This window comes from Astyanax mexicanus, chromosome 8 (genome assembly GCF_023375975.1).
Source record: "Astyanax mexicanus isolate ESR-SI-001 chromosome 8, AstMex3_surface, whole genome shotgun sequence".
Lineage (NCBI taxonomy): Eukaryota > Metazoa > Chordata > Actinopteri > Characiformes > Acestrorhamphidae > Astyanax > Astyanax mexicanus.
The window spans coordinates 9718838-9746423 of record NC_064415.1 but is presented as its reverse complement, the minus strand read 5'-3'; the positions used below and the strand labels follow the sequence as shown (position 1 = coordinate 9746423).

General features: G+C 40.4%; 1 protein-coding gene across 1 annotated transcript; it reads right to left on the bottom strand.

Moving 5' to 3' along the window:
- On the bottom strand, window positions 1–27586 carry dhx30 (DEAH (Asp-Glu-Ala-His) box helicase 30). Its single transcript, XM_022678162.2, has 20 exons — window positions 27385–27586; window positions 25623–25750; window positions 24891–25001; window positions 23415–23587; window positions 23142–23250; window positions 20582–20731; window positions 20331–20483; window positions 18961–19440; window positions 17174–17557; window positions 16123–16201; window positions 15751–15855; window positions 14540–14715; window positions 13424–13630; window positions 9247–9328; window positions 7697–7890; window positions 5255–5405; window positions 4134–4291; window positions 2408–2511; window positions 1622–1761; window positions 1–380 (listed from the first exon to the last, which is right to left on the bottom strand). Exons 1-20 carry the CDS (start codon window positions 27569–27571, stop codon window positions 127–129), a joined length of 3525 nt encoding a protein of 1174 aa, XP_022533883.2. The 5' UTR covers window positions 27572–27586; the 3' UTR covers window positions 1–126.

Genomic DNA, 27586 nt, shown 5'->3' with positions numbered 1-27586 from the left:
TGTATATAGTATTTCTGTATTTTCTTCTGGTCCCTCTTATACACCTCTCTGAATGGTCCCACACACAAATGTAGAAAAGTAGTGCATGCCGTGCTGCTTCACTCCAGCCCAATAAAGCTCAGCTGATTAATCCTCATCATCACTGGAGTCGTCACTGTTAGCGTCTGGCTGGGTGTTGTTCAGAAGGTCCACCAGTAAAGAAATCAGCTGCTCGTCTTGCGAGCGGCTTGCGTTAGAAAGCGCATCAGAAGCTTGGAGGTTTCGCTGGATCATGGTCTGGAGAGATGTGCGCAGGTCCCACAGCAGCTCCCACGTCTGTTCGGACAGCTCCCAGCGTACCCGAGAGCCGGGCAAAGACACCAACACCCCATCCGGGGACACTGATTAAGAAAAAGCAATGGAGATGAGAAGGAGAAGAGTCAGAACTGGAAACAGAAACATATCAGCAACAATGTACATAAAGAGAAATAATGCATGGGATGCTCAGAATGTTTGGCAACCACAATTATTTGGCCAACATATATTTATGTGTAGGCAGAAAAAAAAATAGTGCCGTCTTGGTTTATGTGTTTATTTCCTCTTAACAACAACGTTTATTGATGAACTACTGCTATGGAAAAAAAATAAATAAATAAGGGATCACTTCAGTTTCTGAATCAGTTTCTCAGATTTTGCTATTTATAGGTTTATGTTTGAGTAAAATTAACATTCTTGTTTTATTCTATAAACTACAGACAACATTTCTCCCAAATTCCAAATAGAAAATTGGTCATCTAGAGCATTTATTCGCAGAAAATGAGAAATGGCTGGAGAAAAAAAAAAAAAAAAAGATGCAGAGCTTTCAGACCTCAAATAATGCAAAGAAAACAAGTTCATATTCATAAAGAATATTTTTTAAGAGTTCACAAATCAATATTTGGTGGAATATCCCTGTTTTTTAATGACAGTTTTTTTCATGCATCTTGGCATCATGTTCTCCTCCACCAGTCTTACACACTGCTTTTGGATAACTTTATGCTGCTTTACTCCTGGTGCAAAAATTCAAGCAGTTCAGCTTGTTTTGATAGCTTGTGATCATCCATCTTCCTCTTGATTATATTCCAGAGGTTTTCAATTTGGTAAAATCAAAGAAACTCATCGTTTTAAGTGGTCTTTTTTTTCCCAGCCCTGTATATATATTTTGCGCTTCTTAAAGCATAATAATGATTGCTTACTAAATATATTAATGGTCACAATATAGTTGAGGCCCTTTTTTGTTTATTTGAAACAAACAAAAATGTTAAAATCAACAGTGCAAATATCAAACTGTGCACGCATGCGTAAACCATGTGACCTTCCAAATGTGAAGCTTTTAATAATGGGTATTTAGATGTAAAATAAAATAATCAGACTTTGATTATATTTAACTGTATTTTATTAAATACAAAAGTGAAAAAATTTATTAAATTGTATGAATCAGCACAATCTTGGTTAAAATTATAATTTTGGTCTGGACTGAACTGAAACCTGTAAAGGTCCGAGGCAGATGACAAACAAGGCAGCTGTGTGTGTGTGTGTGTGTGTGTGTGTGTGTGTGTGTGTGTGTGTGTGAGAGAGTGTGTGTGTGTGTGTGTTGTGTTACCTTTTTCCACCAGGTCAGAGTCTGTTAGGAGGAGAATGGAGAGCGGGTGGACCGTGGACGAGTCTCTGATGAAAACTTGTCCATTTACTTTCATAGCAGTGAAGAAAGTGAGCCAGCGGCTGGGGAGCTCTCGTTTACCCCTAAATCAAAAATCACACACCACAGTTTAGTGGACATATAGTGGATTTACAGGGGTTGGACAATGAAACTGAAAACCTGGTTTTGGACCACAATAATGTATTGTGGTGACGGACAGTTCTGGTGGAAACAGGAGAGTTGAGGTGCACATTGAATTCAGTCGTGATTTGATCAGCAGTGGTTTTATGTTTTTTGGATACAATCCGGGTTTGTATCCGAACATCCCTTTCAGACAGCTTCCTCTTACAGTGTCCACAGTTAATCCTGTTGGATGTGGATGGTCCTTCTTGGTGGTATGCTGACATTACCCTGGATACCGTGGCTCTTGATACATCACAAAGACTTGCTGTCTTGGTCACAGATGCTCCAGCAAGACGTGCACTAACAATTTGTCCTCTTTTGAACTCTGGTATGTCACCCATAATGTTGTGTGCATTGCAGTATTTTGAGCAGAACTGTGCTCTTACCCTGCTAATTGAACCTTCACACTCTGCTCTTACTGGTGCAATGTGCAATTAATGAAGATTGGTCACCAGGCTGCTCCAATTTAGCCATGAAACCTCCCACACTAAAATGACAGGTGTTTCAGTTTCATTGTCCAACCCCTGTATATTAGGACATCTAGTGAGCTGAGTGCTGATTGGTTACCTGTTGACAGAGGATCGGTGGAGTAACACAAACCCACTCTGGGTTTGGTAGGTTATGTTGTCAGGACGGAACCTGCCACTCTTGGTCACTACGCCTCTTTTCACCTGAAATAACAGGAATAACAGAGTCGCGGTCCTGGATCACACTCAGCAGGATGCTCAGGTAGACTGAATAAAGCCAATGTAACAGTTTAATAAAATGCCTTTTTTCCTGTATACAGGCTACAGGTGCAGGTAAAACAAAACCCTTGTTTTCTGCAGTAAAATAACTTCTTTACATTCTGAAATTTTAAAGGGGTTTAAATTCTCCTGTTCACTCTCTACTTCATTTAATAATTCAGGATCAGTAACTCAGGGAATCAACCCAATTTCTGCATGTTTGAAAATAGACGTAAAACCTAGGCAGACATAACGAAACTAAAGGTTCAGAGGAGATTAACTGTTTGATTTGTATTCAGGAAAATACCGATTTTAAAATGAAGTTCAGGAAAGAGTCAATTTTATTCATTATATTTTGATATTAGCAGTGTTACTTAATTTTTTTAAATATTTTCTATAACAATTAAAATGATCATTTTTAGCAACGTTCCTTATCAAACATTAAGTTTTTTTTTTGTTATGTTTGAATAGAAATCCTCAAGATTTAGTGGTGTAATGTCAGGCAGACAATTGACAAAAATCTTGGCCTGTTCAAGAGGTTAATAAACTAGAGTCATCTGGAATTCAGGCTTTCAGTTAACAGCTGTACTGAACTTTAAATTTTGACAAGTTATTTACTTAAATTTCTAGCCTCTTAATGTGTGTTTGAGAGCATCAGTTGTAAAGTTGCCTGAGGAAATCCAGAAGGATCATAAAGGACCCGTCTCATCCAAACCACTCCCTGTTCTCACATTTGTTGACTGGAAAGAGGCTCAGAAGCTTGAAGACCAGAACCAGTCGATTCCGAAACAGCTTCTTCCCCCAGGCGACCAGGCTGTGGAACAGCCAATAGAACAGTGTTCTGCCCAGCCCACCCCACTGACACCCATAGAAACTCTGCTCCCTGCACTTTACTTTACACTGCATCTATCAGACTTTCCCATATTATACACCAATCTCCCCACTCAACTCATTCCTTACCTGCACTTACTCATAGTTATTCTGTCACCTACTGGACTATTTCCTTACTCTAGATATCTGCATATCTACATCTGTGCAATATTTGTCTATAGTGTAAGTTATTATGTGTATTGTTATAGAGTATACTGTGTATATTGTTTATACTGTAAAGCTATCTGTATATCTTATTTTATATTATTTTATTTTATTATTCTTCTTGTAAATATTATTCTCTGCACCCAAGTTTTTCCACTCACATGTACATCTAAATTCTGTGACGTGACAATAAAAATCTTGAATCTTGAAGTTGTGAAGAGGTAGAGTTGGTATACAGTGAATAGCTCTAAGCGTAAGGTTGTATTACATATTATATCAATAACTACTCGACTAAAATACAGAAAAAAAGGTCAGTAGAGAGATTTATGGAATGAAGCTCAGCAGCTCCATCCAAGCCTCACATCATTGTTTTTAGACGTTTTAAAATGAATGTGCTTGCAAGACCTTTGTAGTAAATACATAAATCTGATTTGTAAACTTTTTAAATTAAAATCATGTCTAATATGACATTTTATATTCATATCTACACTGTGGTAAATGTGTAACAGGAAAAAAGATAGGTGTGTGTGTACCTGTATGAGGTTTGGGTAAAACCCTGCCAGCAGCACGGCTTTTAGTAGCTCCTCCTGTTGGCTGTTCTGGTTGAGCTTGGACAGGGGGCGGAGACAGTCGACAGATCGATCCACTAGCTCCGCCTCCATCAGATTATCACTGAACTGCTGTGTAAGGCCTACATAGGAAACACACAGAACAATGTGTGCGTCTGTTAGAGCAGAACTTAACGTATTTTTCACACTTTAAGGTGCGCTCATAGACTGTATATAGCTGGACAGAGCATCGTCTCTCAAAAGTGAAGCCACCACAGGTCGGGCGCCCCCTGCTGTTCGGTTGCAGAAAGCTGTGTAACTACACCCCTGCCCATAGGATTCAATGGCAAAACAGACAACTTTCAATCACGTTTTTTTTTTCCAATATACTGTAATTCTACCTCCATTGTTTATATGCAACAGCTAGTGTAACCTCTGCTTATATTGTTAAATGTTTATATCCCCACTGAATTCATTTTTTAAAACGTTATTCAGCTCTATTCAAAAAGGTGTGGTTATTGTAAAAGGGCTGGTTATGGGCGGGGCCAATAACAGACCATCAGCTCCACTCTGCTCCGCTCTGCAGCCTGTGACCTCGAGGCAGCCCTCAGGGGCGGGGTTATTTAAATGAGTAGGCTGTCTCTCCACAGTCTTTCTCCCTCCTCTGGTCTCTACTGCGCTCTACAGACTCGGGTATCAGGATCGCCAACATGGCGGAAGATTTTGGCTTCATTTTTTTTATTGAATGAATGGGAACGGCGACACGGCGTCCATCTGTTTTTACAGTCTCTGGGTGCACTTAAATAAAAAATAAAAAAAAAATCCCAAAAATCGCCAGTGCACCTTTTATATGATTTTTACCAGTCAGGTATTAATGAGCAGTAAAGCCACACCACTAAAGTACAGAGTTATACAGGAGTTTCAGTACAGAAGTTTCTCCAGCACTGAGGCTGGAGCAGTATTAGCATTAGCTGCTAACCGTGCTAAGTGCTAGCTCTTTCTCCATTCAGAGGTGAGTATTTCAGACTGTAGTCTAAGCGTTTAGAGTATTAAATCGAGCTGCATGGGACGAACCGAACAGCATCGGATTTAAAGAATTGACTTGCCATGTATGAAACGCAGACTGGTTCCTGACAGCGTGTACGTTTCCAGATATTCCTGACGACTCTCTCTGTCCCACGTTTCCCGCCAGCCCTGCAGGGCCCTGCTGAACGCCATGTAATCACTGCAGCTGGAACCACTCAAAGTCTCCTTAGCCTAAAAAAGAAAAAGAAAAAGTATTTTTATCTATTTTAAACATATGTCTTTTATTGTTGATGATTATGGCTTACAGCCAATGAAAAACCCAATTGTACTTTCTGCATGTGGGCAGTGTGCCAAGTCCTGCTGGAAAATGAAATCCACATCTCCATAAAAGTTGTCAGTAGCAGAGGGAAGAAGCATGAAGTGCTGTAAGATTTAGTGGGAAAACAAAACTGCACTGACTTTAGACTTGATAATAAAACACAGTGGATCAACACCAGCAGATGACATGTCTCTCCAAACCATCACTGATTGGTGGAAACTTCACACTAGACCTCGAGCAGTTTGGACTGTGTGTCTCTCCACTCTTCCTCCAGACTCTGCTCCCTTTATTTACAAATGAAATGTAAAATTTACTGATGATCAGTGATGGTTTGGAGAGACATGTCATCTGCTGGTTTTCCTGGACAATCTTACAGCACTTTTATGGGGATGTGGATTTCATTTTCCAGCAGGATTTAACATAATATTCAAATTTTCTGATATACTGACTTTTGGGTTTTCATTGGCTGTAAGCCATAAAAAAAAAAAAAACTCTTAAAATAGATCACTCTGTGTGTTTAATACATATATTCTACATAATAATACATAACTAAATTACTGAAATAAAGTAACTTTTCAATGATATTCTAATGTTTTGAGATGCACTAGTACAGGGGTATCCAAACTTTTTTTGTTGGGGGCCAGAAGGAGAAATATATTTGAAGTCGCAGGCCACAGACTCTAATAAAACAAATAATGAAATATACCACTTTAAATAATACATTTTTCCTGATTATTTGATTTACACACAATTTTACTTGACTTTAGGGGTGAAACGATTACTCGAGTAACTCGATTTTAAAAAATGATTGAGTAATTTTCTGTGCCTCGAGTAATCGTTTATTTAATTAAAAAACTCAGGAAGCGCAGGAAAGAGGAGCAGGCGGCGGAGGTTTTAGTTTAGAAGAGGGTATTTTAAAGCGGCGACAGAAAAGAGCGACAACTTACGAGGAAAAAGGGCAATAATAATGCAGCTTTTTAGGCTGGACAGCGTGTATTCACTCTTGCCTCCCACAACAGCACGTTTTTAATGCTGCACCGTCTCAGCCGAGGACACGTTAGCGGTGGAGCCGAGAGAAGGTTAATATAACTCATAACAAATCAATGAGATAAACATTAATATAGCTTAACACAACGACAGCGCTGTGGAGCGCTAACTATTAGAAATACTGTCTAATGTGTGGTTAGTTTATAGAAACAGACAATTCTGGGCTTAATACAGGCTTTATGTAAGTGAACATAGAGCTGAGGAGTTAATAAATAAATACGTCACTTGGCGAGACGAACTGGCAACATCTCTGACGTTCGGAAGCTAAGATGTACAACAGAATGCAAATATTTATGCCTTTTTTATTTATTAATTCCCTATAGTTTTGATACTTAAAAAAAACCCTTGTTGAAAATAATTCAACTGAATTATTAAAGTACTAATTAATAAGCTGTTATCATTCCTTTATTTATTGTGTTTGCAGTTTGGAAATGTATGTTGTGAATTTAAAAATATAACTTATCTAAAAAAGGAAATCAATTGGTCATTCATTATTAAGTGAAATGTCTTGTTTTCTCTTGTGTATTTTTAGTTACTCTTTAAGCAAACAAATATGTTTTATCCGATTACTCGATTAATCGAATCGATTTTTCAGTAGAGTACTCGACTACTAAAATAATCGATAGCTGCAGCCCTACTTGACTTACTATCTTTATCTTTGACAGTGTTGCGTAAACTAAGATTTTTCAAATTGATGTTTAATTTCATGATGTCTCTTAATGTTAAACTCCTTAATTACGGCAACTTTTAGACTCTTTTGCCCCGTTTTTCTGTGCTACAAAAGCGCACTCTCTCCGCTTTTAGACTTTTTGCCCCGTTTTCTGCGCTAGTAATGTGCACTCTCTCCGCTTTTAGACTCTTTGGCCCGTTTTTCTGCGCTAGAAATGCACACTCTCTCCGCTTTTAGACTCTTTGGCCCGTTTCTGACACCTATCGTTCAAACTTTGAATCTCACATTATAAAAACCTGCTTAACAGCGGGCCAACTTTCATTCTATTTCTAAAATACCTCGCGGGTCGATCCAAAAAAGGAAACGGGCCACAAATGGCCCGCGGGCCGTAGTTTGGACACCCCTGCACTAGTATCTCTGGAACTATATCAGTAGCATCTGTGCTATAGTGCCCAGTAAAAAAAAAAAAAAAGCGCTCTATCTGACCTTGGTTACAAGGGCGCGGTTCTGCAGGCTGTTGTAGAACGGGTCTCGGGTCAGGCAGGCAGCTATAGAGAGCATGGGCTGCACACAGCGGAACACAGCTGAGAGAACCAGAGCCTTTCCCAAGCGCGGGTCACATGACATACACGCCACTCGCTCGCCCAGCGGAGTCAGACACTCCAAACTGTCCAGCACTCCTACAGAGAGAGAGAAACAAGAGCAAAGAAATCACTAATTTTACATTATTACAAAGTTAAAAGTAGCTGCACACTTCATTGGTAGAATTCTGAGGGTCCTGACATTCAAAACGAGACACTATGCACTATAAATGGTGCATAGAAGATCCTTAAAATTTTCCCAAATATCGTGAGGGCACCTAATAATCTGGTGCACCTTATGTATTATGAATTTAATCAGTCAGGTATTAAGGAGCAGTAAAGATACTCTGCTGAAGTACAGCATTACAAGAGTTTCAGTGAAGTTTCTCCAACAGCAAGGCTGGAGCAGCATTAGCATTAGCTGCTAACCACTATTTCTTATTCTCCATTCAAAGGTAAGTTTTATCGATCTGTAGCCTGCCGCTAACCCCCGGCTAGCTCTAACTCTGGCTAGCATTACTAGAGCAGCATTAGCATTAACCGCTAACCACGCTAGTTTTTTTTCTCGTTCAGAGTATATAGAGTGAGTATATCGGACTGTAGCCTTTCCTATTAATATAACTGTAAATAAACAGAAACAAAAACAGTTTTCATGAGAGAAATCTCGTAAGAGAGCTCGTTTGACTGAAGAAAAAAAAAAGTCTTATTTCTTAAGAATTACAGTTTTGTTTACAAAGCTTAACTTTACTTAACTTAGTTAGCTACCCCCATCACCACCACTACCACCACCACCCAGCGATGAGACCTGCTGAATTCCTTATAGTGTCTCTTAAAGCAGCACTAGGTAGGATTTTCTTGATTTTCTTGTAAAATTACAGCTTGAAACTCACTGCAGCGCTGCATTGAGGTGTAATAGGAGGAACAGCGGTGCTCTCGTGTCTGTGCCGGAGCTCCTCTGAGGTCAAGTTTTCCGAGGCGGCCGCAACCAACGCTCGCGAGAACTGCGACCTGCTTCCCGACCTTTAGTTCTAACAGTTCTACAAGGACTACTGGTTCATTCTTTACAAGCTAACATACAGACACTGGCAGAAGCTGGAAAGAAACTGAATATGTCTGTGAAAGCCAGAAAACGAGAAAGAGAAACTAATCCGCCTGAAACATTTCTTACACTCTACAACTGTAGGGGGAGCCCACAGTCCTACCTAGTGGAGCTTTAAAATGTCTTATTATTCAGTAGCATCGTATATGAAAATAGATATTAATTGATAGAGTGCCTTATAATATGATGTGTACATGCCTTACAATGCAAAAAAAAATAAAGTTAAGTGATGATATCTTGACTGACGATCATAAACGAAACATTAATAGTACGCATCGGACTGGACTCGAGTTGGTGAAACATGTTCATCATATTTCACTACACCTCAAGATTAGTGTCCTGCTGCAAAATCTCACCGATATCCTGCAGAGTCTTCACTGCGTCACGCACTGCCCCTGGCTCTGGAGAGTCCAGCACCTGAGACAGGAATTCTACAGCCTGCAGAAAGACAAAGCATTAAAAACACACAGGGCAGGTGGATTAGAAAATGTCCACGATTGTGAAATGAAAATTACTACAATCACTAAACTAAATCATTGATGTTCAGCTCTTGAAAAAAAAATTGAGTCAAGTCAAGTTAAGTAGTTTTATTGTCAATACTGCATATGTACAGGACATACAGAGAATTGAAATTACGTTACTCTCCTTCCCAATTTTACAGCAGGTACAGATAATAGATATAATAAAAGAGAATGGGAGACACTATGAGTACAATACAGCAGGGACACAAATAGACATACATGAGACAAAAACAAGGTGCAGTAGTGTGGGGAGAAATAGATATATAAATATAAGTAAAAAAAAGAAATAGATATATAATATAAAAGAGTGGGAGACACTATATGTACAAAGTTCTTAAAGTTCACAGTTTATGGGGAATTAAAGTGTGAATTGACAGTGCAGTATATCAGTGGTACAGATATTGGGTGTGTAGTGCAAGTCCGTTTGGAAGGGACCAGTACTTTGTGCATTGTAGTGCAGAGTTTCAGTACTGTATTAGTGGGGGGTCAGGATGCTGAGTGAGTGTGTGCTGGGGGCAGGATTGGGATGGGGGGTAGAGCAGGAAGAGAGTTCAGCATTCTCACAGCCTGATGGATGGGGCTGTCTCCCAGTCTGCTGGTCCTCGCCCCGAGACTCCGCAGTCTCCTCCCTGATGGCAGCAGGCTGAAGAAGCTGTGTAGCGGGTGAGAGGGATCTCCTGCCAGACGGAGGGCTTTCCGTGTGAGGCGGGAGCTGTACAAGTCCTGAAGGGAGGGGAGAGAGGTGCCAACAATCTTCTCAGCTGCTCTCACGATGCGCTGGAGGGTCCTGCGGCAGGATGCTGTGCAGGCCCCGTACCACACGGTGAAACAGCTGGTCAGGATGCTCTCGATGGCCCCTCTGTAGAAGGTGGTCATGATAGGGGTGGGGGCTCCAGCTCTTCTCAGCTTGCGGAGAAAGTAGAGACGCTGATTTGCCTTCCGGGTCAGTGATGCTGAGTTGGTGCTCCAGGAGAGGTCCTCTGTGACGTGCACACCCAGGAACTTGGTGCTGCTCACCCTCTCCACAGCAGTTCCGTTGATGGACAGAGGGGTGTGCAGTGTGTGGGTTCTCCTGAAGTCCACAACAATCTCCTTGGTCTTCTCTGTGTTCAGAGAGAGATTGTTGTGTTTGCACCAGGAGGCCAGGCGGCTCACCTCGCTCCTGTAGTGTGACTCATCGTTGTTGCTGATGAGACCCACCACCGCCGTGTCATCCGCAAACTTGACGAAGAGGTTGGAGGTGTGTGCTGGTGTGCAATCGTGGGTCAGCAGAGTGAACAGAAGGGGGCTCAGCACACATCCTTGGGGAGCCCCTGTGTTCAGTGTGGTGATGCTGGATGTGCTGCTGCCAACCAGCACTGCCAGTGGTCTTCCAGTCAGGAAGTCTAACAGCCAGTTGCACAGTGAAGTGCTCAGCCCCAGACTGTCCAGTTTGTGTATGAGCTGTTGGGGGACGATTGTGTTGAATGCTGAGCTGAAGTCAACAAACAGCATTCTGACGTAGGTGTTCTTCTTGTCCAGATGTGTGAGGGCTGAGTGGAGAACAGTGGAGATGGCATCATCGGTCGAGCGATTTGACCGATATGCAAACTGATAGGGGTCCAGGGAGGGGGGGAGCGAAGACTTGATGTGATGCATGACTAGTCGTTCGAAGCACTTCATGAGGATGGGGGTGAGTGCAACTGGACGATAGTCATTGAAACAGGATGGCGATGCCTTCTTTGGGACAGGGATGATGGTGGTGGCTTTGAAGCAAGTGGGAACCACCGCCTGACTCAGAGAGGTGTTATAAATGTCAGTATAAACCTCTGCGAGTTCCCAGGCACAGTCTCTCAGCACACGACCAGGAATGTTGTCAGGCCCAGGAGCTTTCCGAGCATTGATCCTGCTGAATGCTCTCCTCACACTGTCTGGGGACAGCGTCAGCACCTGGTCCCCAGGACGAAGGGTGGATTTCTGGGCGGGTGTGTTGTTGAGTGGCTCGAACCTTGCGAAGAACCCATTCAGGTCGTTCAGCAGAGATGTGTCACTGTCGCAGGTCTGTGGATGTGGTTTATAGCCTGTGATAGACTGGATACCCTGCCACAGGTTCTGTGTGTCTCTGCTGTCACTGAAGTGTTGGGAAATCTTCTTTGAGTATTGCCTCTTAGCTTTCCTGATCCCGTGGGACAGGTTGGCCCTGGCTGTCCTCAGGCCTGCCTGGTCACCTGTTCTGAAGGCTGCATTTCTAGCCTTCAGGAGCTTGTGGACCTCTCCTGTCAGCCATGGTTTCTGATTTGCTCGAACAGTGACGGTCTTGAGGTCGGTTACATCATCAGTGCACTTGGTGATGTAGGCAGAGACAGTTTCTGTGTACTCCTGAATGTCTGTGGAGTTGTTGTGGGTGGCAGCCTCTCTGAACATATTCCAGTCTGTTGTGCTGAAACAGTCCTGAAATGCCTCTGAGGAACCCTCTGGCCATACTCGTACCTGCTTAAGAACTGGTTTGGTGACTTTAACCAGTGGTCTGTAAGCTGGCATTAGCATAATGGTGAGGTGATCAGAGGCTCCCAGGTGGGGGAGGGGGGAGGCTCGGTAGGCTCCTCTGTGTGTAGTAAAGACCTGGTCCAATATGTTGTTTCCCCTGGTTGGAAAGTCTGTGTTTAAAAAGTCCAGAAAACACACTCTTTGGGTCTGCATGGTTGAAATCTCCAGCCAGAATGAGAAAAGCATCTGGGTGTACTGTCTGCTGTTCACTGATGTACTGGTACAGTTCTTACCTCCGTCAGCTAGCGCGCGGTCCGCCCGATAGCATGTTAGCCGCTTCAGCTGAAAGGCGTGGTCCGGGACGCTGTTGTTGAGCCAGGTTTCGGTAAAAACATAAACACAACAGTCTTCTGAGTTGACTGAAGTAAGCGGATGTAATCCAGTTTATTGTCCAGAGAGCGTACATTGGCCAAAAGCATGGTGGGGATAGCTGGCTTGTGTGGGCTAGCCGCTAGCCTCGCTCAGATACCCCCGAGCTAACCCCGTTTCTGCCTTCTCGCCTGCCGCCTGTGGCGCTTCCATTGTGGGCGAGCTGCAGCGGTGGGGGTCGGTGGGGGTGCGGGTGTCCGGAGCACGCCGCAGACTTGCAGTTCTTCTCGGAGTCCGCGGTTTAACTCCAAAAGTGAGTTTCTGCCGACTCCAAGCAGAAACTCACGGCTGTAGGTGCGCTTCAGGACGTGAACGCACGACAGAGACGTACAAAAACACTGCGACTTACGAGACAAAAAACAAGAAAACGCTGTTTCCTCAGGAGAGAGAGTAGCCGCTGCATGTGCACGCGCCGCCATCTTGGAAAATGAATGAGAGCACTTCAGTTTCTGAATCATTTTCTCTGATTTTGCTATTTATAGGTAGATGTTTGAGTTTTATTCTATAAACTACAAACATAATTTCTCCCAAATTCCAAATAAAAATATTGTCATTTCCAGCATTTATTTGCAGAAAATTTGAAATGGCTGAAATAACAAAAAAAAAAAAAAGATGCAGAGCTTTCAGACCTCAAATAATAAAAAAAAAAAACTGAAGTTCATATTCATAAAAATATATTCATAATGTTGTTCATAAGTTCAGAAATCAATATTTGGTTGAATAACCCTGATACTTAAATCACAGTTTTCATGCATCTTGGCATCATGTTCTCCTCCACCAGTCTTACACACTGCTTTTGGATAACTTTATGCTGCTTTACTCCTGGTGCAAAAATTCAAGCAGTTCAGTTTGGTTTGATGACTTGTGATCATCCATCTTTCTCTTGTTTATATTCCAGAGGTTTTCAGTTTGGTAAAATCAAAGAAACTCATCATTTTTAAGTGCTCACTTTTTTTTCCAGAGCTGTATATCCTTTTAATGAAGAACACAGCTGTCTAAAAAAAGCTAATCTCATTTGTACAGAAGCTTAATGTTTTTTTAATAAACTTTACAATGAACACATCACTAATCTCTCTTATTGTTCTCCTCCCTGTGTGACGCAGACCCCTCCACTTACCTTACTATCAGGGCTGTGGATCTTGGCCTGAACCACCAGGTTCTCCAGAGGGGTTCGTAAAATCTCAGGGATGGGAAAAGGCATCATGGTCTCTAGTTGTTCACGAGGGAATAAGTGATAAGAGTGGCCAGGCTGGCATCGGCCCGCCCTGCCTCTCCGCTGAGTGACGTTCGATTGTGAGATCCAGACAGTATCTAGACATGAAACCTGAACAATATAAAACACGTTAAATACAGAAATATTAAATAATTATTTAAAATATTAGTACAATAAACTAAAATAATAGTCAAGGCATCCATCTGATCTGAAAGTAGCAGCCAGCAGGTACTGGTAAAGAGATAAACAGGACTTAAGTATATTTTGTTTGATTTCCTAGGAGGGCTTTAATACGAAGCTGATTCATGGATATAATTAAAAAACGTATTATGTATTTGTATTAAAGGGAACATATTCCACATCTTTTTTATCCTAGTTAGAATAAGTCTGTTAACGTTTTTTGCACAAAATCGCTCTTATTTAAACAAGATCTCAGCAGCTCTTATGAGTATCAGTCCCTTTAGGAATAAGCCGTTTAAGGGCTGTCACTTTTATGCAAATAAGCTGTTGCTGGGCACAAGTTCATGCCTAACTGCAATAAAAGCACAAACCTCACTATTTAAAAGTACATTCATCTCTCGCATCTGCGGACTCCCACAGAGGGTAGGTACAGATCCCTCCATCAAACAAAGTCTGCTGGCTAATCCTGATATGTATGGTATGAGGTTCTCAATCAAATTAAACAAAACGGCAGGTTTCTTTATTGTAACGTCTCAATGAGGGAGCATCCAAATGGCTTCATGGATAGTTTAGTTTTGAGCTTGGAGCTTTTAAAGGGGCAGTCGAGAACCTAGTGAAAATACACAAGCATGCATAATATGTTCCTTTAAGCATTTTCACTGTGGAGTGGAGATAGTTTTGAGTTTCTGAAGGGTTTTAGAATAAACAACGACATTTCAATATCAAATATTCTAAAACGACCTTACTTGACTCGGAATTAAATATAAAAAATATATTTAAAAAAAAAATGTATAGACTAACGAGAGAGATGAAAATCTGTTCTTTCTTTATTTATCTCACCTTGGTTCTGGGGTCGTAGCCCTGCTCCTTTGCAGAGCCCAAATCCACAACATGTACGATGTCATTGATGGTGATGGAGGTTTCAGCAATGTTAGTGGCCAGAACTATTTTGCGTTGGCCCTGCGGGGGGCTCTGGAACACAGACTGCTGATCTGCCACAGACATACTGGAGTGCACTGAAAGAGGTAGAGATAGAGAGATAGAGTGAGAGAGAGAGAGATAAAGAGAGAGACAAAGATAGAGATAGTGATAAAGAGATAGTGATGAAGAGTCAGAGAAAGAGACAGACAGAAAAAGAGATGGGGATAGTGATAAAGAAAGAGAGATGGAGAAAGACAGATAGAAAAAGAGATGGGGACAGAGAGAGAGAGAGTTAGAGAAAGCGAAAGGGGTAGAGAGAAAGAGAGATGGAGTTAAACAGGGAGAGAGATATAGAGACAAAGAAAAAGATATGAATGGAGAGAGATGGAGAATAAGATAATGATCGAGAGAAAGAAAAAGAGGGATAGGGATAAAGAAATAGAGATAAAGAGATATGGAAAGTCAGTGAGAAATATAGGGAGAAAATGAAAGAGATACAGATAGGGACAGAGAGATAGATGGAGAGAGTGAGAGGGATAGAGAGATAGAGAGAGATAGGGATAAAGAGAGAGAGAAAAAGAGGAATAAAGAGAGAGACAGAGATGGGGATAGTGATGAAGAGTCAGAGAAAGAGTTAGATAGAAAAATAGATGGGGATAGAGAGAGGGGTAGAGAAAGAGAGAGAGATAGAATGAGAGGTAAAGATATAGATAGAGAAAGAGGTAGTGATTGTGATAAAGAAAGAGAGATGGAGAAAGACAGATTGGAAAAGGGATGGGGAAAGAGAGAGAGAGAGTTAGGGAAAGCGATAGGAATAGAGAGAAAGAGAGATGAGTTAGAGAAAAACAGGGAGAGAGATATAGAGACAAAGAAAAAGATATGAATGGAGAGATAGAGAATAAGATAATGATCGAGAGAAAGAAAAAGAGGGATAGGGATAAAAAATAAAGATAGAGAGATAGGAAAAGAGAGAGAGATATGGGGAAAAAAATAAAAAAGATACAGATAGGGACAGAGAGATAGATAGAGAGAGAGAGAGTGAGCGAGAGAGAGAGAGAGAGAGATGTATTTAGTTACTTTTCCCCAAAACAGGCAGATTTAATTCTCATAGAACATAGTTATCTTCGTACATGGCAGGATCATCTGTGAGCCTGATCTGAAAGCCTGTTTTTCCTCCAGCTTCTCCTGAACCGCCTTTATTTCTTGCCAGCCAGGCAAAAAACACAGCACTGCACCTGAACACAGAGAAAACACAGAGAATAACTGACCAGGTCACTGAGAAAACTATTCTAGATGACTGTTAAAAGGGGATGTACTGAGATACAGGTGCATCTAAAAAAAAAAACAGAATATATCATTGAATATTTACTTCAGTAATTCAGCATGAAGTGCTGTAAGACTTTCCGGGAAAACACTGCACTGACTTTGGACTGTGTGCCTCTCCACACAAGCATATAGAGGCAGTTAGAGAGAAGGGGGGGTGTTGATATGATCATTTTTACCTGGCTCTCCATGTCTGTGAATGTGGTCGATGACATTGGCTGTAAAATCAAGGTCGGGGGTTGCATCATCTTCTTCCTTCTAGATGCAACGAACATACAAAGAAACAGAAATTATCTATATAATTTTTAATTTGTAATTATTTTAATTAGGCGTTAATATGTGTGATTAATTTGAAATCAGTAACGCATTATTTGTTTATAAACGCTAATTCGCGTCACCAAGTTTGACCCCAACTTCCGCAGAAGTCTGTCCCGCAGATTGAAATGACTGAAAAGCTAAAACACAGGTGTCCAGTTGTTAAGCTCTGGAGTTGGTCATTTGATTCAGTCTTCCAGCTCTGACCCTGCTCCATGCTGTTTCCACACTAAGCGAGGTATGCATCACCTGATCCAGACCACAGAAACCAACTACAGGTTTGAAAGTGGCCCTCAGCGTAGCTAAAACACGCGTCCGCACACTTAGTGTAAGCGGCTCTAAAAGGGACAGTGTCCAAATTACTGAATACTGGCCGTTACATATTTCCCCCAGGCCATTTAAATGGTCACCCCCCCCCCCATTGTGTGCATGTGTGCAATATCATGTGTGCAATATTCCTGAGATTTTTATATTAAGCAAATTAAGTTCTAATTTGGAATTACTTACAATAAAAGCTAGGATGTTTACAATAAAGTAAAAAAAAAAAAAAAAAAAAAAGTTTCCTTTATGCAATTTCGCATTCTTTCTTGATTCCAGCACTCCACGTTGGCTTTTTCTCCCCTTAAACTTACAAGTTTATACTAGTATTTTAATTGAAACCACTAATATAAATATAATGGCATTCTACATTTCTTACATTCATTCTATTATTCACATTTAAACGTCCCATTAAAAAAACTCACATCTTAAGTAGAACAAGTGCGATAAATCACATTTAATCATAAAATCACATCATGATTAATCCGATTACATTTTGTGACTGACACCACTACATGGTCATTGTGTTCATGATCTTTTTCACTCCTACTTATTTATCTGCTTTAACACTGGCCCTCTAACCCTCTTCTCTCTCACCTGCGTGCGTCTCTCCTCCCTGCTCTTCTGCTCTGGCTTCAGCCCCATCTCCTCCATAATGTCCTGCAGGTAGCACTGCTTCACGGGGTACATGAACCCCGGCACGCGCACCACAGGACAGCCCCCGAAGTACTGGGCCAGGCGCTGGGTGTCCCCCGTGGCACTCATGAGGACCACGCGCAGATCCGGGTTCTCTCTCAGAGCAGAGCGCAGCAGCGCCAACAACAGGTCCGTGTTCACATCGCGCTCGTGCACCTCGTCCACCACCACGTGACTGATCCCCTTCAGGGTGGGGTTAGACTGCAACTTCCTCAGGAGAACGCCCACCGTGAGGAAGAGGAGGGCGCCACCGCTGCGCTCGGGAGGCCGGGACTCCAGACGTACCTGCAGAGAGACGGGAGAGGTAATTATAGAAAAGATCAGGGGTGTCCAAACTTTTTTGTTGGGGGCCAGAAGGAGAAATATACTTGAAGTCACGGGCCACAGACTCTGTAATGAAACGAATAATGAAATATACCACTTTAAATAATACATTTTCCTGATTATTTCATTTACACACCATTTTACTTGACTTACATTTTACTTTGACAGTGTTGTGTAAACTAAGATTTTTCAAATTGATGTTTCATTTCATGAAGTCTCTTAATATTAAACTCCTTAATTACGGCAACTTTTAGACCCCGTTTTCCTGTGCTACAACTGAGCACTCTCTCCTCTTTTAGACTCTTTGGCCTGTTTTTCTGCGCTAGAAATGCGCACTCTCTCTGCTTTTAGACTCTTTGGCAGTTTTTTTGCGCTAGAAATGCGCACTCTCTCCGCTTTAGACTCTTTGGCCCGTTTTTCTGCGCTAGAAATGCGCACTCTCTCTGCTTTTAGACTCTTTGGCAGTTTTTTTTTGCGCTGGAAATGCGCACTCTCTCCGCTTATAGACTCTTTGGCAGTTTTTTTTTGCGCTGGAAATGTGCACTCTCTCCGCATTTAGACTCTTTGGACTGTTTTTCTGCGCTAGAAATGCGCACTCTCTCTGCTTTTGGACTCTTTGCCTTGTTTTTTCTGCGCTACAAATGCGCACCCTCTCTGCTTTTGGACTCTTTGGCTTGTTTTTTCTGCGCTAGAAATGCGCACTCCCTCCGCTTTTAGACTCTTTGGCCCATTTTTGACACCTAGTGTTCAAACTTTGAATCTCACATTATAAAAACCTGCTTAACAGCGGGCCAACTTTCATTCTATTTCTAAAATACCTCGCGGGCCGCTCCAAAAAAAGGAAACGGGCCGCAAATGGTCCTGCAGGCCGTAGTTTGGACACCCCTGGTTTAGGTCAAAGAATATGCATGTGTTAAAATAGGCCAGTCAAAGCTTGAGCAACTTTATAAAGACAAATGGGGCAAAAATATCAAATATCAATATCTCTAGATGCTCAAAGCTGGTAGAGACAAACCTTAAGAGACTTGCTGCTGTAAGGTATTGGGCTGAATACTTCTGCACATCACACTTTTCAGTTTTATTTGATTTAAAGTTGCACTTCGCAACTGTGCAAGGTGACAAATTTGAAAAAAAAAGTTTATGAATACTTTTGTAAGCCACTATAGCTATGTATACACTTTTTTTTTTTTTTAATTAGTTTTTTTTTTTTAAATTAGGTTAATATCCGCTGCTCTAATTCACTTTAAAGTATTTCTATTTGTCATTTCATCCATAAATAATGAATGCCAAATCAGCATTATGTCAAGAACACTGCATATGCGTGTGTGTGTGTGTCTGTGTGTGTGTGTGTGTGTGTGTCACACCTGGTATCCAACAGAGTTCTGAAGGGCGGGGCCCATCTCGTGGGCGACACGCTGAGCCACGGACACGGCGCTGATCCTGCGTGGCTGCGTGACCAGGACGTTGCAGTGGGCGCCCTCCCGGTCCCTCACTCTCCCCTCCAGTAAGAACCGCGGGATCCGGGTGGTCTTCCCGCATCCGGTCTCCCCGGCGACTACCAGCACCCGCGAATCCGCCACTGCCTTTAACAGGCGCTCCTTGTGAGAGTCCACGGGAAGCTCCGCCCCCCTCAGAGGCCCCGCCCTCTCCCACTGCTTCAGCAGGCTGTCACTCAGGCTCTCTGCCTCCCTGGGATGTAGGGCGCGGTAAGGTCTGCCGGTGATGGTGTCCGTTACAGGATCTTCATCGTCTTCATCTTCCTCTGCAACTGAGGAAGACTGCCGATACCTGGACTGCTCTTCCTCTTCATCCCACAGACTCTGCATGTCTACTTTCAGCGGATACTGAACACAAAACAAAAATAAAAAATACAAAAAAACAAAACTATAACTTTCATTACAACATCAATGAAAAAAAATTCTGTTATTAGGACATAAAATTACATTTTATATTCTACACTATTCAGTCAGAATAGTATTTGTTATGCTTCACTGATTATATAGGACACTTTGTGGTTTTATAATAATTACAGATTCAGAGCTTCTTTCTCTGATTTTACTTTATCTACAACGTGGTTTAGCTGTAGGTAGAAGTGTGTAATATAAGAGTGGAGGACAGTGAGTGAAGATTAAACACAGTGTTTAAAAACTCCAGCAGCACTGCTGCTGTATCAGACCCATTTACTGTACCATCAGCACAACACACACTAACACCTCATACACCACCACCGTGTCAGTACAGTCCCTGTACACATATACATTAAAAAAATAGCCTTGTTACTGCTATTTCATTTTAGCTCGTTTTCATTCCGGCTTCTCATTGTTCAATAAAACCCCTATCCAGATAAATCTCTCCGTCCAGATAGAGTGAATCTGATTATATAACATATACCTTTCAGACTCCCTATTGGCTTATACTGTGATCCATCACACCTGCACACGTGCACAGGTTTTTTCACTTTCAGTTTTCGTTATTTCGTAAACAATAATAACTGGTTACTTAGCAACATTGTGATTATCACACCAGAGCTTTATATAAAATAAAAATAGAATCAAAAAACAGATGCCTACATCTCGGACTATTTTCTGGAGCCCGACCCAACCCGGCCCGTGGAATGTGATGGGAAATCTCGGCCTGACGATTTCGGGTCGGTCCTTGGGTCAGGTCGGGTTTGGGCAGACAATCTAAGCTCTAAACCCTAGCATCTCTACTTCTACCTACAGAGTAGACAGACCTGATCGAGGTAATCTCTTATCCTGTGCTTCAGATCTTCTGAGATCTCCACCAGACACGGCCTCCTCTCACGCCTCCCGGCCTCCCGCACCTCGTCCTGGTGGTACTTGGCATGTGTCAAAGGATTGTTCTGTTCATCCAGCAGATTCATCTCCTAAACATAAAGCAGTTACACACATTCTGTAAGGGCGTGGGAAAGAAAGAAAGACACTTCACATCTTTTTCAGTAAGGCGTTTTGGTTAAATACTGACCTTGAGTTTAAGGCAGGCGAGGGCTGCAGCTCGGGTCTCGGCGTCCAGTCTGCGGCGGCCTACGGCTGTGAAGGTCATCGGTTCGGGCCAGCCCACAGTTAACTGGCACTTCTTCACCTTCCCTCCTTCCGTCCTGTACCGAAGAAGCTCCTGAGGACCAGGATGAAACAGGAAATGGACATACAGTAAAAAAAAAAAAATATGAGTAATAAAGAGCCTGATCAGCTCCAGTCAGTCATTCAAGCTGGTTATGCTGATTGAGTTCTCCAGCATAAGCATGATCAATTCTGAACTCACGGTTTGTACAGTACCGGTCAAAAGTTTGGACACACCTTTTCTTCTTCACTCTCATTCAATGTGTTTTTAACCTTTTTTTAAGATTTTTTTTACATTGTAACTTTAATACTGAATAATATAGCTAGATTAAAGTCTATATTAATTAGGGGTGTCACGATTCTCAAAATCCTTGATTCGATTTTATTTCCGATTCTAGGGTTACGATTTAATTCGATTCTCAATTTTCTTTTTTCTTTTTTTTTTTTTACAGCAGAGAGGTCTATGCCAGTTTTAGATTAGTCTATGGTCAGTCATTGGTTTGATGAATCAAATTTACAATATCTTATTTCAAAAGGTGGGCTTGATATAAGTGATGCAAAGTGATACAAGTGATCTGTAATACACCACATTAGACACTAATGGTCAAATTTAAATAATTGAATTAAGATATATATGTAACGCCATCTAGCGTGTTTTTTGGTAGCAGCAGTGTGACCTATTAAAACAGCAATGTGCAACATAACAAAATAATTAATAAAAAAAATACAGGAACAGTCATGTACAAAATAATAGAACAATTAGAGCCTTAACAAACGGAACTCTATCCTACTATAACAGTTAAACATGAAACATAAGACTTTAAGACTTTTTCGGTCCCTGAGAATGACAAGTTTTTTTCTTTAATAAAGATCTATTATTAACTTTATCTGAGAGAAAGATGCTCCTTAAGGGACCAAAACTATTAACATATTTGAGGCTAGACAAAACAACTGTTATTTTTATATTTTCAAGTTTTTTTTTAAGAAGATGAGAATGTCCACATTCTCACAGCATGCTGTGCCATTTGCGTAGCTTAGAGGGAGGGATCGTCGATCATCTTTTTGACTTCGAGGCTCGAGACCATGATATAATTTTGATCGATTTTGATAAAATAAAAATGGAGGTAGAATTACAGTATATTGGAAAAAAAAACGTGATTAAAATTTGTTCTGTTTTGCCATTAAAACCTATGGGGATGGGTGGGGTTACACAGCTTTCTGAAACCGAACAGCAGGGGGCGCCCGACCTGTGGTGGCTTCACTTTTGAAAGACAATGCTCTGTCCAGATATACGCAGTGTATGATCTGTGTAGATTCGGAGCACGGAGCCACACAGGAGAAGCAGGAAAGGCTGATTCAGATGGTGCGCACCAGAAAAAAATTATTAAAACCCTACATTAATAAAACATACTAACAGTAATAATATTAAATAAAATAAAACTGCTGTTTTTAAACAAAGCTGATATTCACGCCAAGTTCAGCAAACATGTCTCCATATATTGTACGATTTGTCATTCAAGTCATTGAATGACAGGCAGGCCTAAATCTAATATAAATAAAATCAAACAGAATAAATATAGCAGTTTAATTCACATTAATAGACTCGATAAGTTAAATTGTTGAGGGTACAATACATACAATAAATATACTTAATAGTATTTGTAACTGACAGAACTACTAGGCTTCTTCAGCATACAGGATACGGCACTGAATCACAAGTTAAGTTAAATATTACGACGGTCTGGAACCTGGCCTGATGAAACTTTCTTCTAATTAAATACCCCTGCTATACAGAAACAAATGAGGAATTATTATTTGAACATTTTTTTTTTACAAACCAGTATATATTGGTTTTATACTTTAGATTTTTTTTTAAGTAGTGCATTTAACTTTGAGGACAGATCTGCACACTCTTGGTATTTTAATCTCTGCGTCTTCATGAGGGAGAATCACCTGGAATAGTTTTCTCAGCGTCTTAAAGGAAGGAGTTCCTGGAGGTGCTGAACAATAGTTGCTGCTTTTCCAGCTCATCCCAAATCACCATCTCAGTTCATCAGGTTTAGAACAGGGGATTAATGTGAAGGACTAACATTTTTTTTTTTGCTGTTTACTATGCAATTCTATAAGAGTCTCTTATTTTTTTTTATGCCTTGAATATTAATATACAAAATATATAAAATAAATTAAAGAAAGAAAAAAATGAAAAAAAAAAAAAAACCTGAATGAGAAAAGGTGTCCAAACTTTTGACTGGTGACAAAAAATACTGTTCAATATTTTACACAATGCCGCCCTCTATCTACAAAAAAATGAGTATCACAGCTAAATATATGGAAGGCCACATTTTAAGTAATCATGCTATGACTTAGCTTTAGTTAGCACCATGCTAACTATGTTAAACAGTCTTCTATTACATGGTATTAATACACATATCATGGTTGATCACATATACTTGTGCAGAACTTACCCTGATCTTATTAGGAGACGTGGCCACTTGAATAAATTTTCCCAGAAGGACTTTTGGACGGGGGAAGATGGCCAGTGCTTCAGTGACCTTGGGATCCTCCTGCAGCAAACTAGAACCAAAATGATCAATATAATATATCATATAACACTATAACATAAGCTCAAGGACACACATTATATTAACAAATAAAAGTCTAGGTTTCATAGAGAGCTCCAGTGTTCTAAACCATCTGACTCTAAAGCTGCTGCATAAGGGCCAGCTTGGGCTTCCTACCTTGTGCTTTCTGCAGCTCGTTGTCTTCGGTTCTTCAGAGTTTGAACTCGCTGCAGTTGCTCGTGTATACACGTGTCCTCCTCAGGATCGCTGAACAAGGATGACTGAACAGAAGACCTCCTGGACAGCTTTTGTTTGGGCATCTGGTTGTCTGTGACCAGCAGCCCAAGCTCCTGTTCACACACAGGGCACAGAGCAGCTTACACACTACCGGTAATAATAATAATAATAAGAAGAAGAATAAGAATAAAAATAAGAAGAAGAGGAAAAAGAAGAAGAAGAAGAAGAGGAGGAAGAAGAAGAGAAAAAAGAGGAAGAAGAGAAAAAAGAAGAGGAAGAAGAGAAAAAAGGAAGAAGAAGAGGAAAAAGAGGAAGAAGAGGAAGAAGAGAAAAAAGAACAGGAAGAAGAGAAAAAAGGAATAAGAAGAGGAAAAAGAGGAAGAAAAAAGATGAAGAAGAAGAGGAAAAAGAGGAAGAAGAGGAAGAAAGAGATGAAAAATAGGAAAAAGAAAAAGAGGAAGAAGAAGAGGATGAAGAAGAAGAGGATGAAGAAGAGGAAAAAGAAGAGAAAAAAAGAAAACTAAAAAGAAGAAGAAGAAGAAGAAGAGGAAGAGGAAGAAGAAGAGGAAGAAGAAGAGAAAAAAGAGGAGGAAAAAGAGGAAGAATCAGAGGAAGAAGAAGAAGAAGAGGAAAAAGAGGAAGAAGAAGAAGAAGAAGAGGAAAAAGAGGAAGAAGAAGAAGAAGAAGAAGAAGAGGAGGAAAAAGAGGAAGAAGAAGAAGAAGAGGAAAAAGAGGAAGAAGAAGAGAAAAAAAGAAGAAAAAGAAGAAAAAGAGGAAGAAGAGGAAGAAGACAATTGGTACTTTTGGCAGTGTGCCAAATCCTGCTGGAAAATGAAATCCGCATCTCCATAAAAGTTGCCAGCAGAGGGAAGCATGAAGTGCTGTAAGATTTTCCAGGAAATTTGACTTTGTACACCAGCAGATTGAGACATGTCTCTCCAAACCATCACTGATTGGTGGAAACTTCACACTAGACCTCGAGCAGTTTGGACTGTGTGTCTCTCCACTCTTCCTCCAGACTCTGATCCCTTGACTTACTTTAAATTAAATGTAAAATTTACTGATGATCAGTGATGGTTTGGAGAGACATGTCATCTGCTGCTGTTGATCCACTGTGTTTTATTATCAAGTCTAAAATCAGTGCAGTTTTGTTTTCCCACAAAATCTTACAGCACTTCATGCTTCCCTCTGCTACTGACAACTTTTATGGAGATGCAGATTTCATTTTCCAGCAGGACTTGGCACACTGCCCAAAGTACCAATTGGTCTTATATTATTCTCATTTTCTGAAACACTGATTTTTGGGTTTTCATTGGCTGTAAGTCATAATATGCACTTGTATATAGATATGCATCAAGGTGTGAAAAGTGTCTCTATTACTCAATAAAAGTGTAAGTGGGCGGGGCTATTATTTACTTTAAGTTTAAGGCAGGCGGCTGCAGCTGCACGTCGCTCCGCCTCGTCCTTCCGGGAGCTGAACCCCTCCACCTCAATCTTCTGAGGCCAGAGCAATGTGACTGTTGCCCTCTATTAAAAAAATAAGAACAATGAGAAATTGGGTGAAATAGAATATATTTCTGTTTAAATAAAATAATGATTTCTATTTTTTTATGATACATTTTGTTCAGTGACTTTATGAATTGGCTGTGAAGATGAATACAAAAAAAAAAAAAAAATCACATTCTTCTTTCAAACACAATCAGAAACAAGCAAACTTGAAAAATAACTAAATAAATGTATCTGAGAAAAGATACAGACACAACAGATTTATTAAGGGTGCAGGCGTCTGTACAGGCAAATACTATTACTAACTAAATACTAACAAATATGTAAATCTCTTTTTGTATTTATTATGTATTAGAGATGTATAAACAACTATTTACAGCTTATAGAAAAAAGTAAGCAAGGATATTATTTTGTCAAATTATTCGAAGAATAACTGAAAACATACGTAAATGTGGTATATCATAATATTATATATCGTTATCGTAATATAAAAAAAAGTCTATATCGTGATATACATGATATATTTTCCCATATCGCCCAGCACTAGGCTGTATTGACCGTTCTGTATCTGAATGAAGTGTACTACAAATGTGTGTAAAAACATTCTTAGCATGAAGGCAGTATATAAACCAGGCACTGTACCTTAACCTCCCCATCAGTGCAGCTGTAGCGAATGAACTTCGCCATATCAGAGGACTTCAGTGATCTACTCAGCGTGGTGTGGAGCAGTTGCTTTGGTTTGGGGAACTCCAGCAGGAGATCAGACTGACCTGGGGATCAAAAAATCATAGAATTATTAGTGATGATCAATGTCTGTCATACTGTAGTGTACACATAAAGTGTTTTATACCTTCAATATACCAGTAGGCCCGTCATGCTAAGAATTTTTGCGGGCGATATATTGTCACAGAAATGATTGCGATACATATATTTTTGTAATTTTAAGATTATTAAATTCCACTAACATAATGATAACAGAAAAGCATAAAAAATAAATTATACACTTTTTAAGGGCAACAAAAAAAATCAATAATCATTTATTATAATTAGTTTGGGAATTATATACTTATTTCTTCACCTACTTTAGTCCACACTGTGTGTATGTTATGGAGTCACGGTTATTGAAGCATGACTGGCTAAAATACTGTTTACTGTAATATATGTGAACAAACATACAAAAAAAAAAAACACAACAGACGATATCATGATTATCAAAAATTATTGAGGTCATTTTAATTTATTGTACGATAAATCGATATTGCAATTATTGTGACAGGCCTATATACCAGGAGTGGTAGAAAGTTATCCAAAAGCAAGTAAATTCGGTAAAAAAGGCAAGTAATTCCGTTCGAAATGTGAAACTCATTATATATATATATATATATATATATATATATATATATATATATATATATATATATATATATATATATATATATATATTATATATATTAAACACAGAGTGATCCATTTTAAGTGTTTATTTCTTTTATTGTTGATGTTTATGGCTTACAGCCAATGAAAACCCAAGAATCATTATCTTAGACAATTAGAATATTATATTATAAGACCAATTGGTACTTTTGGCAGTGTGGGCAGTGGTGTGCCAAGTCCTGCTGGAAAATGAAATCCACATCCCCATAAAAGTTGTGGGAAAGTTTGTGGGAAAACAAAACTGCACTGACTTTAGACTTGATAATAAAACACAGTGGATCAACACCAGCAGATGACATGTTTTTCCAAAAAAATCAAGCAGATTGCTAAAACTATTAAAATTAGGTTAAAACTCTCAGCTGTCATTATTAAAAAAAATAGAACGACAGTGGGGGAACATGGTATTTTAGGAAGGAATGTGGTCGTAATTAAAAAAAAAAATCTGAAAGAAGGTGAACAACACTAAAACTCAAGTAAATGTTTAAAGGTGAAAGTAAGAGCTTTCCCCAAAGGGCACAATGCAGTAAAGGGAACTCAAGGGATTGGGATTAAATTGCTGTGTAGCCCTAAGAAAACCAGTTATCAATAATGCTAACAAGCAAAAAAACACAGCTTCAGTTCGCTAGGTCATGCCCATATATCATAGGATACGTTGGTAAAGTGATTATTATGAACGGTCTAGTAAACTGTTTTGGTGACACTTGGCTTGGTCAAGCTGATTAACCAGTAAGGTCAAACTTGGCCCTGCTAACCCAGTTGGTGGCCTAACCCTGTTGGTTATGCTTGCAGATTAAAAAGCTAAACCTTCTTAAAAGAACTTAAATAAACACATATCCTCTACTGATAACCCATTTTAATCAGTGTAATCAGTGTAAACTGTGGTGTAATGTAATGTTACTGGTGTGTATGACCCCAGTGTGTGTGTGTGTTGTAGTTCTGCAGGTCAGTTATGAAATGGTTAAGCTGGTACCTCCTTCTCCTCCTCCTGTGGAGCTCTCAGTCTCCGGATCTCCTCGTTCCCCTGCTCTGGTTCTGTATCTGCTCGCCCACCTCCAGCTCCAGCCGGACCCGGCCCGGCCCGCGGGCTCTCCCGTGCTGAGGGACAGTATCTTACACAGCCCGCGGACACGCATGATACCGGTACAGTGCGCCGCCATCTTTACCGATACACA